The 14,563-nt window shown below is 49.8% G+C and overlaps 1 protein-coding gene and 1 pseudogene across 1 annotated transcript in view; one reads left to right on the forward strand and one right to left on the reverse strand.

The window, feature by feature from the left end:
• LOC118703708 (zymogen granule protein 16 homolog B) overlaps positions 1 to 13,802 on the forward strand; it is an 86,537-nt gene extending 72,735 nt beyond the window's left edge. Inside the window, exon 5 of the mRNA XM_045571732.1 lies at positions 13,466 to 13,802. Within this exon, the coding sequence (XP_045427688.1) occupies positions 13,466 to 13,802 (337 nt within the window). The remainder of the gene's footprint in view (positions 1 to 13,465) is intronic.
• Positions 9,975 to 11,186, reverse strand: LOC118703171 (annotated as a pseudogene).
• Positions 13,803 to 14,563: the final 761 nt, after the last annotated feature.

Below are 14,563 nucleotides of genomic sequence, written 5' to 3' on the forward strand. Positions count from 1 at the left end.
CGATTCTGCTGAGGGTGCGGGACCGACCCTGGGCTGATTCCACAATTTTAGAGGATTCTGAGCTCCAGCGATGCCCCCAGCCCTGCTCGCCACCCCAAGCCCAACTGGCGGGCCTCTGCTGGCCCAGGTCAGGGCTAAGCTTCTCTGAGTGTACTGGCCTCAGGGGAGCCACTCACTCACTCACTCACTCACTGGGCACATATTCACCAAGCCCTTGTCCATGCCAGGTTCTCCTGGGTGTAAAGAAGAAACCAGATGTTAAGCAGAGAGGCAGCTCGTGGGGGTGGAGTCACTCACTGGGGCAGATGGTGGCAGTTGGCTGTGGCATCTGTGTTGAAGGGGATCGTGCAGGGCATGGTACCTGGCACCTTCCCAGAGGTGGGGTGGTGGGGATGTGCTTCAGGGAAGCCTTCCGGGAAGAGCTCCGTCCTGGAGGCTGAGTGAGAATGGGCCAGTTGGAGGCAAGGGAAGAGGTGATTCCAGGGGAGGGATCGACCTGGGCAAAGGCGAGAGCCAGAGCTAGCCGAGGGCCCTGCTCCTGGAAGGGTGGTGAGTGGTTACAGGGGCAACGGAGAGGTAACCCAGACCCCAGGCCTTGCACATCCTTCACGTCTCCCTTCACAAGCCAAGGTCTGAGGCCCAGAGTCCTCCAGGGACGAGGCTTCCTCCAAATGTTTTGAATCGTGACCTCCAGGAAGAAACACGTTCTGTGCTGTGACACAGAACACACACACACACGTCTATCAAACCTCCACAGCCAAACAACAGTCCTGCCCAGTGCCCATCTCCCCTGAGCTCCCGGCTCACAGCAGCCCTCGGAGGACAGCTTCCAGCATCACCTCCTGCAAAAGGAGACCCGGAGGCACAGAGAGCACCGTGCCTGGGCCTAGCCACACAGCAGCGCCGGGCGGAAAAGGAGGCTCAACCGGAGGTGGTCTGGCTGCAAAGCCTGGGCCAGAACCACACACCAAGGCAAAGATTCCCCACCGATCCTCTTCCTTCAGTGGGAGGTGCAGCAGACACATTTATTTTTCTGTACTTCGACTTTAAATTCTGGTTGAGAGCCCCTGTGGTTCTTAACTTGGGAGTCTGTGCGGGAAATTCAGAGAGCCCATGAACTTGGGCGAGGAAAAAAATTGTCTCCTTATTTTCATTGCCTTCTCCTGGAAATTTTGTTTTTCCTTCCATTATTTTTAAATATATATATTTTATTGATTTCTTACGGAGAGGAAGGGAGAGAGATAGAGAGCTAGAAATGTCGATGAGAGAGAAACATCGACCAGCTGCCTCTTGCACACCCCATTCCGGGGATGTGCCCGCAACCAAGGTACATGCCCTTGGCCGGAATCCAACCCGGGACCTTTTAGTCCGCAGGCTGACTCTCTACCACTGAGCCAAACCACTTTCAGCTACCTTTCATTATTAACGTGACCTTCCTCACCTCATCAACAGGGCCTGAGGCTTTGTCGTATTATTTACGGTTGTCCCGGTATCTTGAAATATACGCTCATCATGACTTCAAAATTATGGGTGTTTTAGAGGTGTCTCTCAATGTGTCAGTAATAACAGCACAGAAATATACACTGAGTGGCCAGATTATGATGATCTTTGAAGGCACAATTGTCTGGCCACTCAGTGTACCTCATTATTTGACACTATAACTCGTGTACCTGATCAGTTTTCCCCTTTGCACTGGCTGATAGAAAACTCAAGGCAAATAGGTGGTTGATCTCCAGCAAAAGCATAGAACTTTTGGTACCCATTTGAGATACAAATACACTGAGTGGCCAGATTATTATGTGTTCAGAGATCATAAGAGTCGGGCTACTCAGTGTATAGAGCACGTATCAGAAACATTCTGACGGGTGAACCTGATCTCGCTGTGCAGGAACCCCTTCTCTGCCTATGGGGAGGGGTGGGGAGGGAGAAGCACCTTGCATCCCACCTTCATCCTGCTCCACCTGGCTCCAGGGCCCTGCTGTTGCATAATTAATGTCTTGCCTTTGATTTGCTGAAAGGGAAACCTGTTTTCAGTTATAAAGGGATTCTTTTTTAAAAAATATGTTTTTTTATTGATTTTTTACAGAGAGTAAGGGAAAGGGAGAGAGAATTAGAAACATCAATGAGAGAGAAACATCAATCAGCTGCCTCCTGCACACATCCTACTGGGGATGTGCCTGCAACCCAGGTACAACCCAGGTACATGCCCTTGACTGGAATCCAACCAGGGACCCTTTAGTCCGCAGGCGCACGCTCTATCCACTGAGCCATACCGGTTAGGGCTATAAAGGGATTCTTGACCCCTTTCACAGGTGCTCACCTTTCTTGGGACTGACAAGTGCAAAGGGGGTCCCTGCCCCCCAATACCTCCTGGTGCGGCCACAGATGGAGCCAGAAATGGGAGGAGCACTAAGTCATTGCCTTGTGATAGGGATCAGGTAGGATGAAAGTGGGGAGAGGACAGTGGGAAGAGGACGGAGAGGGTTAGGGGGAGCAGACACGGACCCAGCTCCGGGGCTGGTGTGAGGGCAGACGAAGTGTGAAGCACAGTGGGTGGCACAGTGGATCCTATTTGTGGGAGAGTCTCAGGAACCCTTCAGGGCACTCCTTTCTTCCCCAGGCTTTACGTGGGGGCAGGAGACCCCAGCTGTGGTCTTGGGCCTCCGCTGCCTGCTACTCCTGTGTGTCCCTGTGGGTCCATGGACAGCTGCACGCTGGCTGGGGCAGAGACCACTGCCACGGGTGCTGTGGGCAGTCACCTCCTGCTGCCGTGGTGGGGAAGACTCTCAAAGAGTGTGGGCGGCTGTCCCGTTTGGCCTTCTGGTGGCCGGCTCCCACCACCCACCCAGAGTGAGGCCAAGGCTAAGCCCTCTGGCCCACAGGTAGAGCTTGGTCCAAGCTGTGCCCGCAATTCTCCGGGCAACAGCTGGGTGGGTTCTGCGTGTGCCTGGTGATGTCACGTGTGAAAAGTGGGCCTTGGGGCAGCCAAGGGGTTGAACACTGATGAACAGAGAACAGTAGAAAGACAGAGATGGCCCGAATGGCCTTCCCGCCAGGCTCTAGACTTTGTAGATCAGCTATTCCTGCTCTTACATGCCAACATACACCTAAGGAGGCATGCCAGGTAAAATGCAGGACACCCAGTTAGGTTGGAATTTCAGATATACAATAATAATTTTTAGGCTAAGTTATTATGTACATCAAACCTTCCATTTTTAAAAAGTATAACTATGTCCCCAATATTTTTTTTTAAATTTTTTAGTGGAAGCATATCTCAAATACTGCATGGGTTGTAGTTAGGCTACTAAATTATTTGTTATATCTGAAACAAACTTTAATGGGGTGCACTGTGTTTGTATTTGCTGAATTTGGCAGCCCGAACCCAAGACACTTGGGAGCTGTGGGAGGAGAGGGCGCTGGCGGCAGCGCTCAGGCCTGGGCCTGGCAGGGAGGACCGGCACTCTGGCCAGAGGAAAGGACAGGTCAGGGAGACAGAACTGCCCAGGATGAAGCAGGCTCCTGCTGCTTACTACCACGGCTCCGAGGCACCAGGAAAACCCCAGGGGAGGGATCCTGCACTCGGCCCCATTTGACACACGTGTGCCCCAGCCTTTCCAAACTTGGAGCACTTTCACCAGCTTCATTTAGGACCTGCCTCTCCCTCACTCAGGGCTGAGTCACTCCCTCACTTCCTAGCACCCAGAACCTAGGTGGGACCTAGGGTGTGCTGGGTGGAGACACCAGGAACCTGGCAGGGCCTGCTCTAGGGGCTGCAGTGGTTTGAAACCCTCCTCGGAGAAGGAGCACAGAGTGGATACATTTGGGGATTCATGGCTAAAACCCTGAAACTTACTTGCCCCTTGTTGAGGTGTGCTGTGTCAGCATGGCCAAAGCTGAATCTGAAAGGGGGCATGAAGGATTAAGAAAAGACAGACAAGAGAATGAAAGCTGGGTCTCTGTGGAGCACTGCCTCTCTGATGGAGAGAAAGCGATGACAGCGCCCACAAGCGGTGCCTTTATTTTATAGCCAGATTTCCAGGAGGCAAAGTGAGGGCGTGGTCAAGATGTTTACAACATTCTCCTGAGTTTCAAGCCTACTCAATTACATGCACCTGAACTCTATCAAGCTCGCTTCACTCAGGCACGTGGGGCCACGTGTTGGGACCACAGCTGTTGGCTATAATTATGGGAGGGCTTTGCCTGCAATCTGGGACTTGCACATGGCCATGAGAGGACTGTCCCCCTCCTTAGTCCGAGGCTTGAACCTGTCCAAACACTGTAGCCGCTCTCCACAATGAGGCCCATCACCCCAAGGGAGACCCAATCCCCGTGGAGGCTCCCCTTTGTAACTGCGTCTCTGCAGGCAGCCGTATATCGGGGGGGGGGGGGGGGGGCAGGGAGCTGGACATCTCGTGGGGACAGGGGCCACATCTTCAAATGTCTGGCTCAGCTCTGCATTCAGCAGGTGCCAAGGCCAGGGCGTCATGCTGGGTGGGTAAGGACAGGAGAGGGCAGAGTCTTACCCTGAGCGCTGAAGGCCGGACTGAGAGGAGTGAGAGGACTGGGAAACCTGCATGGCTCCGAGGTGGCACCCCAGGACTTGGACCATGGGGTCAGGGGTGGCAGACTTGGAGAACACTACAAGAAGGCTGCAGGGTGGAGAGCTCAGGTGGAGGTAGAGGAAAGGAAACTGAGGAGAATCTTCTGTTCCTATAGCCTTTAGGGCTTCATGAGGAGATGGAGTCCAGGGCTGTTGCATGGCTGTGCTACCTGCCCAGTCGCTCAGACCAGTCCCACCTTGTCACCGTCCTGAAAGTCATAGTAAATTTTGATCAAGGGGCTTCATATTTTCTTTCTACTTTTTATTGATTGATTGATTGATTTTGATAGAAAGAGAGAGAAAGAGAGAGAGAGAGAGAGAGAGAGAGAGAGAGAGAGAGAGAGAGAGAGAGAGAGAGATCTGCTGTTCTACCCATTGACTCCTGCATGTGCCCCGACTAGGGATGGAACCCGCAATCTGGGTGCACTGGGATGATATGCCAACCAACTGATTACCTGGCCTAGACAGGGCCTCACATGTTCATTTTACACCAGTTCCCTCCCCCCCCCTCCCCCCATACACACACACAAAGTATGCAGCCAGCCCTGGAAGGAAACTCTGTTTCTCAAGGACCCTGCTAACCCCCCTGCTCCCTGATTCAATCTCCAGGCAGGTCAACTTCTGCCTCCCCTTCCCTTCCAGCCCCCAGCCCCTCTCTTACCTACTCCATGTGGCCTGAGTCTTTCAACCATTGCCTTTGTGCTCAGGCACCATCCCGCCACATGCACTACCAGTGGGACCTCAAATGCCCTGCCCTGAGCAGGATTCTATAATATTTGGGATGTCCTGGAGGGGTGCTCAGTGTTTGTGTTCCTATCCACAGGTGCCTCCAAAAAGTGAGCCCCATGGGACATAGGAAGAGCCACTGAGGGTTAAGGAGAACAGTCTCATTGACCAACCAAGGCAAAGACTGGTCCAATGCCAATGGGTGTTTGCAGAACTCTGTGCACGTGAGGAGGAAGATAGCAGACTGGTCCTGCCTGGGATGAACCCAAGGGATTGGAGACACAGAAGCAACTGCCCAGAGCAGAAGGCCAGCCACTAAGAATGTTTGAGACAAGTTTGTCCTTTCCTCCTTTGGGTGAATTGGCTTAAGTTCTCTTTAGGTTCCGGTCTTAAAAGATCTGTTCTCCCAAAACCGGTTTGGCTCAGTGTATAGAGCATCAGTCTGCGGACTGAAAGGTCCCAGGTTCGATTAACATTGGTTGCGGGCACATCCTCAGTAGCCGGTGTGCAGGAAGCAGCTGTTAAATGTTTCTCTTTCATCGATGTTTCTAGTTCTCTATCCCTCCCTCTTCCTGTCTGTAAAAAAGAATCAATAAAAAATGTATATATTTTTTAAAAAATCTGTTCTGCTGCCCTGTCTGAGGACTTTCAATAAGGCCACTGATGGAGCACACACCCGGACCAGGCTTCCCAACCTTTATGGCTTTGTCTACTCCTTCTAAAGTTAGATCATGTTATCTCTATAGAGTTTTGATATTCAACTGTATTCTCTCTGAATTGTCCTGTTTTTTTTGTATTTTTTAAAGAATAATCCTTTATTGTTCATATTATTACAAAAGTTCCTCATTTTGTTCCCCCTCCACCAGGTTCCTATCCCACCTTCTGCCCTTTCCCCACCCCACATTGTCCTCATCCATAGGTGCACAGTTTATGTTCAGTCTCTTCCCACACCCCTCACTCCTCTTTTCCTTGAGAATCATCAGTCCACTCCCCTTCCATACCTCTGATTCTATTATATTCAACAGTTAATACTGTTCATCAGGTTTTTTAATTCCCTTGGTTTTTAGATTCATTTGTTGATAGTTATGTATTTGTTGTTCATAATTTTTATCTTTATTTTCTTTCTCTTCCTAAACAATTCCCTTCAGCAATTCATATAATTATGGTTTGGCAGTGATGAACTCCTTTAGCTTTTTTTTTTTTTTTTTTTTTTTTTTTTTTTTTTTTTTTTTTTTTTTTTTTTTTTTTTTTTTTTTTTTAGTGAAGCTCTTTATCTGGCCTTCGATTCTGAGTGATAGCTTTGCTGGGTAGAATATTTTGGCTGTAGGTTCTTGCTATTCATCACCTTGAATATTTCTTGCCATTCCCGTCTGGCCTGCATGGTTTCTGCTGAGAAATCGGCTGACAATAATATGGATGCTCCTTTATAGGTAACTACCTGTTTCTCTCTTGCTGCTTTTAATATTCTCTCTTTGTATTTTGCTCTTGGAATTTTAATTATGATGTGTCTTGGTGTGGTTCTCTTTGGATTCCTTTTGTTTGGGGTTCTGTGTGCTTCCTGGACTTGTAGGTCTAATTCTTTCACCAGGTGGGAGAAGTTTTCTGTCATTATTTCTTTCAGTATGTTTTCGGTATCTTGCTCTCTCTCTCCTCTGGGACCCCCATAATTCTGATGTTGGTTCTCTTGAAGTTGTCCCAGAGGTTTCTTACATTATCTTCAACTTTCTGGATTGTCTTGTCTTCTTGCTTCTGTGGAGGAGTATCTTCTGGTTCTTTATGTTCCAAATCTTTGACTTGATTCTTGCGATCTTCCATTCTGTTTTTAGGACTCTGTATAATATTTTTTATTTCAGACAATGTATTCTTTATTTCTCGCTGATCACTTATTATTTCTTGTTGATCCCTTATTATTTCTAGTTGATCCCTTTTCATATCCTCATAGGTCTTATCGACCTTTTCTAGGAAATTCTTGAAAAACCTTATAAGTGTGGTTTTGAACTCTATATCCAGTCACTTATTGTCCTCCATTTCTTTCGTTTGTGATCTGTTTCCTTGTCTGAGCATTTTTGCAGCTTCCCTGAGTTGGTAGCCTTAAAAGTCTCTGTGTTCATTTTGGATGGGGCGGAGTTTCAGTGTGGAGCCTACAGCTTTGGCTTCTGTAAGCCACGCCCTATTAGGCTCCTGAGTCTTAGAATTCCTTAGGGTCCTTCAGTACTCGTTGCAAGCACCTCTGAGAGAAAGGTACCCTCGAGTTTCACCTGCTACCAAACAGTTTAGGCTCTCCCCCAATGAGCAAGTAACTGGGGTTCAGTTCAATTGGCAGTGGAGTTGGAAGTGGAGTTCAGAGCAGTCTGGAGCCCCTGTCTCCCTCCCGCCAGGGCAATCCAGCGGCACAGTCAACCACCCGTTCTCTGCATGCAATTTTCGCACCTCCGGGACCTCCTTTCGCTGCTCCCCAGGGTTTCTGCCTTACAGCCCAGGCTCCCTCTGTATGAGCCTGGGTCCCCAGGGTCTGGCCTAGAACTGGGGTTCAGTGCAGTTGGAACTGGGGCTCAGCACAGTCCTGAGCTTTTATCTCCTTCCCACTAGGGAACGCCAGCCAGGCACTCAGCCTCCCCCTCCTCTCCGGCTCCGTCCTCTCTGCACGCGTAGCGTGTCTCCATACTCTAGGCTTTTACGGCTCCTCTGCTCTTCCTTCTGGTTTTCTCTTTCCTCTTGTTGTAGAATTTCCAGTCAGTTGACTTTCCTGTAGTTCTGGGTAATGTCCATTTTATATTTTAGTTGTATTTTATTGAAATTGTTGTGTGCCGAAACCAGTTTGGCTCAGTGGTAGAGTGTCTGTTTGCGGACTGAAAGGTCCCAGGTTCGATTCTGGTCAAGGGCATGTACATTAGTTGCGGGCACATCCCCGGTAGGGGGTGTGCAAGAGGCAGCTGGTCGATGTTTGTCTCTCATTGGCATTTCTAGCTCTCTATCCCTCTCTCCTCCTCTCTGTAAAAAATCAATAAAATATATTTTTTTTTAAAAAGAAAGAAAAAAGAAAAAAAAAAAAAGAAATTGTTGTATGAGGCTGCAATTAGGTGTTACCTATGCAGCCATCTTGGATTCTCTCCCCTTTCTTATATTTTTAATCAGCTTTATTGAAGCATAATTTATAAATAATAAAAAGGCACCCACGTTAACAGTATAGTTTAGTGAGTTTTGACAAATGTATACACCTATGTTATTATCACCACACAAAAATGCAGAGAGTTTCTGTCATCCCAAAAAGGTCCCCTGGTGTCCCTTGGTACCCTGTTCCCTCCCAAATTCAGTTCCAGGGAATCTGTTTGCTTTTTGTTTCTATGAATTCATTTTGCCTTTTTGAAAATATCATATAAAGGAAGTTATATACAATATGATATATCCTCTTTTGTGTCTGACTTTTTTTTTTATTCATCATTATCATTTTGAGATTCACCTATGTTATCTGTATTTCAGTAGTGTGTGCCTTTTTTTTTTAATCCTCACCCAAAGGTATTTTCACCATTGATTTCTAGAGAGAGGGAGGAGGAGGGGAGAGGGAGATAGAGAGACACATTGATAGGTTGCCTCCTGCATGCACACCTATTGGGACTAGGGAACCTGCAACCAAGGTACATGCCCTTGACCAGGAATTGAACCCAAAACCCTTCATTATGCAAGTGAATCTCCTAACCCAGTAACCAGCAAACTCATAAGTCAACAGAGCCAAATATCAACAATACAATGATCGAAATTTCTTTTGAGAGCCAAATTTTTAAAAGTTAAACTATTTAGGTAGGTACATTGTTATTATCTTAATTTGGGTACTCCTTAGCTGGCCTTTGCTAAAAACTCAGGGGGCTCTTTCAGTGACCTAGAAAGAACTCTCCAAAAATTCATTTGGAACAATAAAAGACCCCAAATAGCCACAACAATCCTGAGATAGAAGAGTAAAGTAGGAGGGATCTCAATACCAGATTTCAAGCTGTATTACAAAGCCACTGTTCACAAAACAGCCTGGTACTGGCACAAGAACAGACATATAGATCAATGGAACAGAATAGAGATTCCAGATATCAACCCAAATCACTATGCTCAATTAATATTTGACAAAGGAGGCACGAACATACAATGGAGTCAAGACAGTCGCTTGAATAAATGGTGTTGGGAAAATTGGACAGATACATGCAAAAGAATGAAACTAGATCACCAACTTATACTATACACAAAAATAAACTCAAAATGGATACTGGTGCAACCTGGGCCTGTGCCTTGATGAGGAATCAAACCGGCAAACCTTCGGGTGCAAGGGGCAATGCCCAACCAACTGAGCCACCCTGGCCAGGGTATCAGCCCCTATGTTGATTACTATGACCCGATGGCTCTTCCAAAAGGTTGGGGAGGCCGGGTGGACAGCCTTGTTCCAGCCCTCACACACAGCCAAGACCTGCTGCACCAGCAGGGTCCCCAGAACCCTGGGAAGGACCCTCTGACCTCCAGATGAAGTCTGAGTCCTTGGCCTGGCCCCAGGCCCTCTCGGAAGGGAGGGCTGGCCTGGCGGCTCACCTCTTCCCAATCCTCTGTGCCTCCTGTCATGTCACATTTATTTATTTATTTGTTCGCTTATTTATTTATTTATTTATTTATTTATTTTTATATATTTCAGATATTTTTTATTTCTTCAAATTCATTATCAAGAGTGACTGAAATAAAAAAATATAATTGAGTACCATCATCATCATGGAAATGGCTTTAAGAGAAAACTGGTCAGATGAATATTATAGCTTCCCATTTTCAACCAGTAAAATAGTTGCCCCTGATAAACAGACAACCAAAAGTCTGTCAAGAATGCTCAAGAGATGGTACATGATATAACATGCCAGTTCACGAGGTCTGGGGGAGGGAAGATTAGGAAATAATTTATGTGAACTTCTCGATTTCATCACATGAGACAAGCACAAAAGCACCACCTATGCCTCTGAGAACACTGGGCCAAGCACCCTTGAAAAAAGCTTTGCCTCCTTCATCACGAGCAATCTTCCTCCAGCAGTCAAGTGTGCCTGTGTACATGAATCAGTTCCCTTGAGCTCTGATTGCCTCATCATGCGGCGAAGAACAGTGACAAATGGATAGGAAGTCAACCCAGCCACAGCTGTGACGGACTGGGCCATCATCCAGCTGATGAAGATGTGAGTGTTCTTGGGATCTGGAAGCATTCCCTCTGCAGTATCATAGACACCGAAGTAGGCAGCTCGGTAGATGATAATACCCTGTACCGACACATTAAAGCTTTGCTATAGGCCTCTATCTTAACCAGGCAGTCACCGAGGCTTTTGAATTCCCTTTCAGCTCCGGCTTTGCTCACATCAGCTGCTAGAGACGGGTATGGGCCAAATCAAGAGGATACACAAAACACAAGAAGGCAGCCCCAGCGGCGCCACCTGATGCCAGATTCCCTACAAAGTATCGCTAAGTCTGGGCTCTCTTGTCCACACCACCCAGGAACATTTGCTTGTATTTATCTTTGAAGGCAAAGTGGAGACCTGGGTGGGGAAGTGTCTGATGACATTGGCCAGGTCACCACGCCAGAAGGACAGGGCTCCTTGCTCCTTGGGGATACGGACCACACAGTCTGTAATGCCCTTGTATTGCTTATCTGCAGTGATTTGCTTGCTGGCATGCTGCACCTGAGCAGCAGTTTGACCTGCTCAATGGGTGCTCAATGGGTCTTGGAGATGGCTGCGGCCACTCCACCTGCCAGGAAGTCCTTGGCAAAGGACACGGCGGCATCTGTCATGTTGAAAAGAAGAAGCGGGCAAGTACAGGCCTGGGACCGTAACTGGCTTGAACTCCGGGGCTTTCCTGTCATGTCACCTTTGCTGTTCATCTTCCCACACCCCGTCAAGGCTGTTTCATTTTTAGCTACTCTCAGACCTGGCACCAAGGGAAAAGATCACAGACACCTTCTAAGTGACAGACACTGGGAGGCCAACCTCTCCCACCAGACACACAGAACACGATAGTCCTGTCCGGCTCTCTGGAGGGGAGCTTGGACTCCTGAAAGCCCAAGGGACCATGGGCTCTGCCCAGACCTGAATGAGGCCCTCAACCCAACTGTGCACAAGGCAGGAGCCCTGGGCCCCACGAACCTTCTGTAGACATTCCCCCTGTGGGCCCTCGTGGGGCTGAATCCTGTCCAGCCAACCTGGAAGGGCTGTCAGCAAGCTCCCCACACCTCCGAAGTCAAGGTCTAGTTCAGGTGCTCAGAGGTGACAGCACAATCCTCGACCCGGTCCCGCTCTGTTTGCCTAGGCTCCGGGGCCAAGACAACAAACACGGCAGGTCCATCCGGGAGCCTCCCCCAGGAACAGCCCCCACCGATCTGTCTTCAGGGTGTCCCCTACTCCTCCTCCCTTCTGGATGGGGGCCCACATGGCCTGGGGTATAAAAGGCCCGGTGGAGGGTGCCCAGGTGCAAGACTCCCCTGTGCCAGGACCGGGTGACTAGACTCTCCAGGCCAGGTAGGGTGGTACTTCCCTTCTGTAAATGGGGCTGAAAGGGTCAGGCATGGCCCCTCTCTGAGCGCCTGGTGGCCTCTTCCCTCCTTTCCAAGAGCCTTGGGACTCAGGAGCCAGAAACCATGCTGCTGTGGCTGACCCTCGCCATCCTGTGGAGCACCCCCTGCTGGGCAGATCGTGAGTCTGGCTGGGTCTGCCTCCCTCCGGCCCACCACCCCTGGGCCTGGGCTCAGCCCTGGACTGACTCTGGTCTCAGGACCGTCCCCTTGGCCTGGAGGGCTTCATCAGTTCTGCAAAAAGATAACCGATATGTCCCCGTGTCATTTTCTCTCCCTCCCTCCCCTGGTTTTTTTGTCCATCTAGAGATGTATGGATATTCAACAGGCAGGTACTTCCACTCCAATCGAGACAATAAAAATGACATATCTGGGATTCGGGTGTTCGTAAGTCCTATAGGCATAATTAAGAGGTGAGTAGGGTCAGGGCACAGGGTCCGATCTCTCCTAACATGTGCCACGGTCTTGGGAACTTGGAGGAGGGTGGTTTGGGAACTCTTCTCCAGCACCTTCACGGGGCTCCTGAGGACTCCCCAAGGCCAGTTTGGAGTCACACAGCCTCCAGCCATCGTCTTTCGTCTTGTCCCTTTTCCTCAGCCACCTCCTCTCCTGCACTCCCGTCCCACTTCCCTCTGTCTCCACCTGCAAGTGCAGACACTGCTTCTTGGGTTGATCTCAAAAAAGGGATAAATAATGCTTCTCCCTCCTTGCTCCTTTCAACCCAAACTCAACTCAACCAAAAGCAGCCTTTCAGTCTGAATGCCTGATGGGAACGTCAGGGGGGAGGTTAGGGTCAAAGAGGAAGGAAGTGAGGGTCAGAGTGGACCACTGCTTGAACACAATTCTCCAGACCCCGTCGAGGCAGAAAGCCCAGGCCCGTTCCCCTAATGTTAGGGTGGTGTCCTTGCTTGGAGCCTGGGGAAATCTTTGCTCTCCACTGAAGGGGTCCCGGGGACCTGGGAGAGAGGATGGGGGAGGGCAGCCAGGAGCAAAGGGACAGAGTATGGGGCCAGGAGCGGTGGAGGAGGAGGGTCTTGGACAGGCATCAAGGTGTGCAGAAGGACACAGACAGACTCAGATGAGCAAAGCTGGTGGGATTCCCCCAGGGGGTATGAGAAGTCACTTGCTTCTCAGGCCTGCAACCTGACCTATTGGGAGTGATTGAAATCACTCAGAAAAGCCAAGTGTGGCTGGGGAACAGCTCCCTGCTCTGAGCAAGGGTGACAGCTGGCGCCGCCTGAGGGTCATGGTGACCCGGCATTTCGCAGACCTCTCCTTACGGGTGATCTCAGTGCCAGCTCCCAACAGCCACCCCCACGCTGCTGATGGGGACGCTGAGGCCCGGAAGGCTGGCCAACAAGCCCAAGACCACAGAGCCCGAAAGCAGCAGAGCGGCTTGTCTTCCTCAGGATCCCCAAGTCCTGGGCTCAGGGGCCTGTGTCGCAGGGATGGGGCTGTTCTCCTGGCTGGTGGCTGGGGGGAGGGGTGTGTGAGGGATAGAGGACCTGGGGGCGATGAGTCAGCCCGAATCCAGAGTGCTCAAAGCTCCCCCTTTCTTCCAGTGTCCAGCTGAGATATGGATCCAACTGGAGCGGAATGTATGGTGTCCCAGGTGGGCGGGCCACGGAATTCCTCCTGGGGCCAGATGAATACATTGTAGGGCTGGTCGGCTCACACAGGATCTACATCCGCTACCTGGTTGTCTATACCAACTTGGGGCGCTGGGCCCCATTCGGGATGGAAAGTGGCTACACCTTCACCGCCTCCCCGAGTGACCGCGGAAAGATACTCACAGGAATCTTCGGCCAGACCCAGGCCCTTGGCATCACGGGCATCGGTTTTAAGTGGGACTATCCCCTAGTTGATCAGCCCCCTACACCATCAAACAAAACTGGCTGATACAGCAAGGTCTCAGGTTGGCCCAGGTCAGGGCACATACAAGAATCAGCCAATGAATGCATAAATAAGTTGAACAATAAATCGATCTCTCTCTCTCTCTCTCTCTATCTGTCTGTCTGTCTATAATTAATAAGAATTTTTTTTAAAAAAGAACAACTAGCTGGAATTGGTTTGGCTCAGTGGATAGAGCATTGGCCTGCAGACTGATGGGTCCAGGGTTTGATTCCTGTCAAGGGTATGTGCCTTGGTTGTGGGCACATCCCCAGTAAGGGGTGTGCAGGAGGCAGCTGATCAATGTTTCTCATCAATATTTCTAACTCTCTATCCCTCTCTCTTCCTCTCTGTAAAAAGTCAATAAAATATATTTTTTAAAAATAAAAAATAATAAAGAGAACAACTAAATAATGTCACAAAAAATGAGTATCCCGGGTCCCCAGGGATGGGGGCATGGGTCACCCTGTTGAGGCTGTTGGACTGGTGGCAGCCCTGGGATAGCCAAGTCGGGTGCTGAATCAGAATCCCCCAGATAAAGCTCCTGCTGCAGGAACAGTGCGTCCGGGTGCGGTCCTGGGTCTGGTGTGCCCCCAAAGCCCTCTGAGCTCGTGGGCAATCTGGCCTCTGCGTTAGAGCTCAGTGAACGGAGCTGCAGGATGAGACAGGAGGTGGGTCTGACACCCCAGGCCCCAGCTATTCTGCTGAGGGTGCGGGACCGACCCTGGGCTGATTCCACAATTTTAGAGGAGTCTGAGCTCCAGCGATGC

Source organism: Pipistrellus kuhlii, unplaced genomic scaffold (genome assembly GCF_014108245.1).
Source record: "Pipistrellus kuhlii isolate mPipKuh1 unplaced genomic scaffold, mPipKuh1.p scaffold_m20_p_4, whole genome shotgun sequence".
Lineage (NCBI taxonomy): Eukaryota > Metazoa > Chordata > Mammalia > Chiroptera > Vespertilionidae > Pipistrellus > Pipistrellus kuhlii.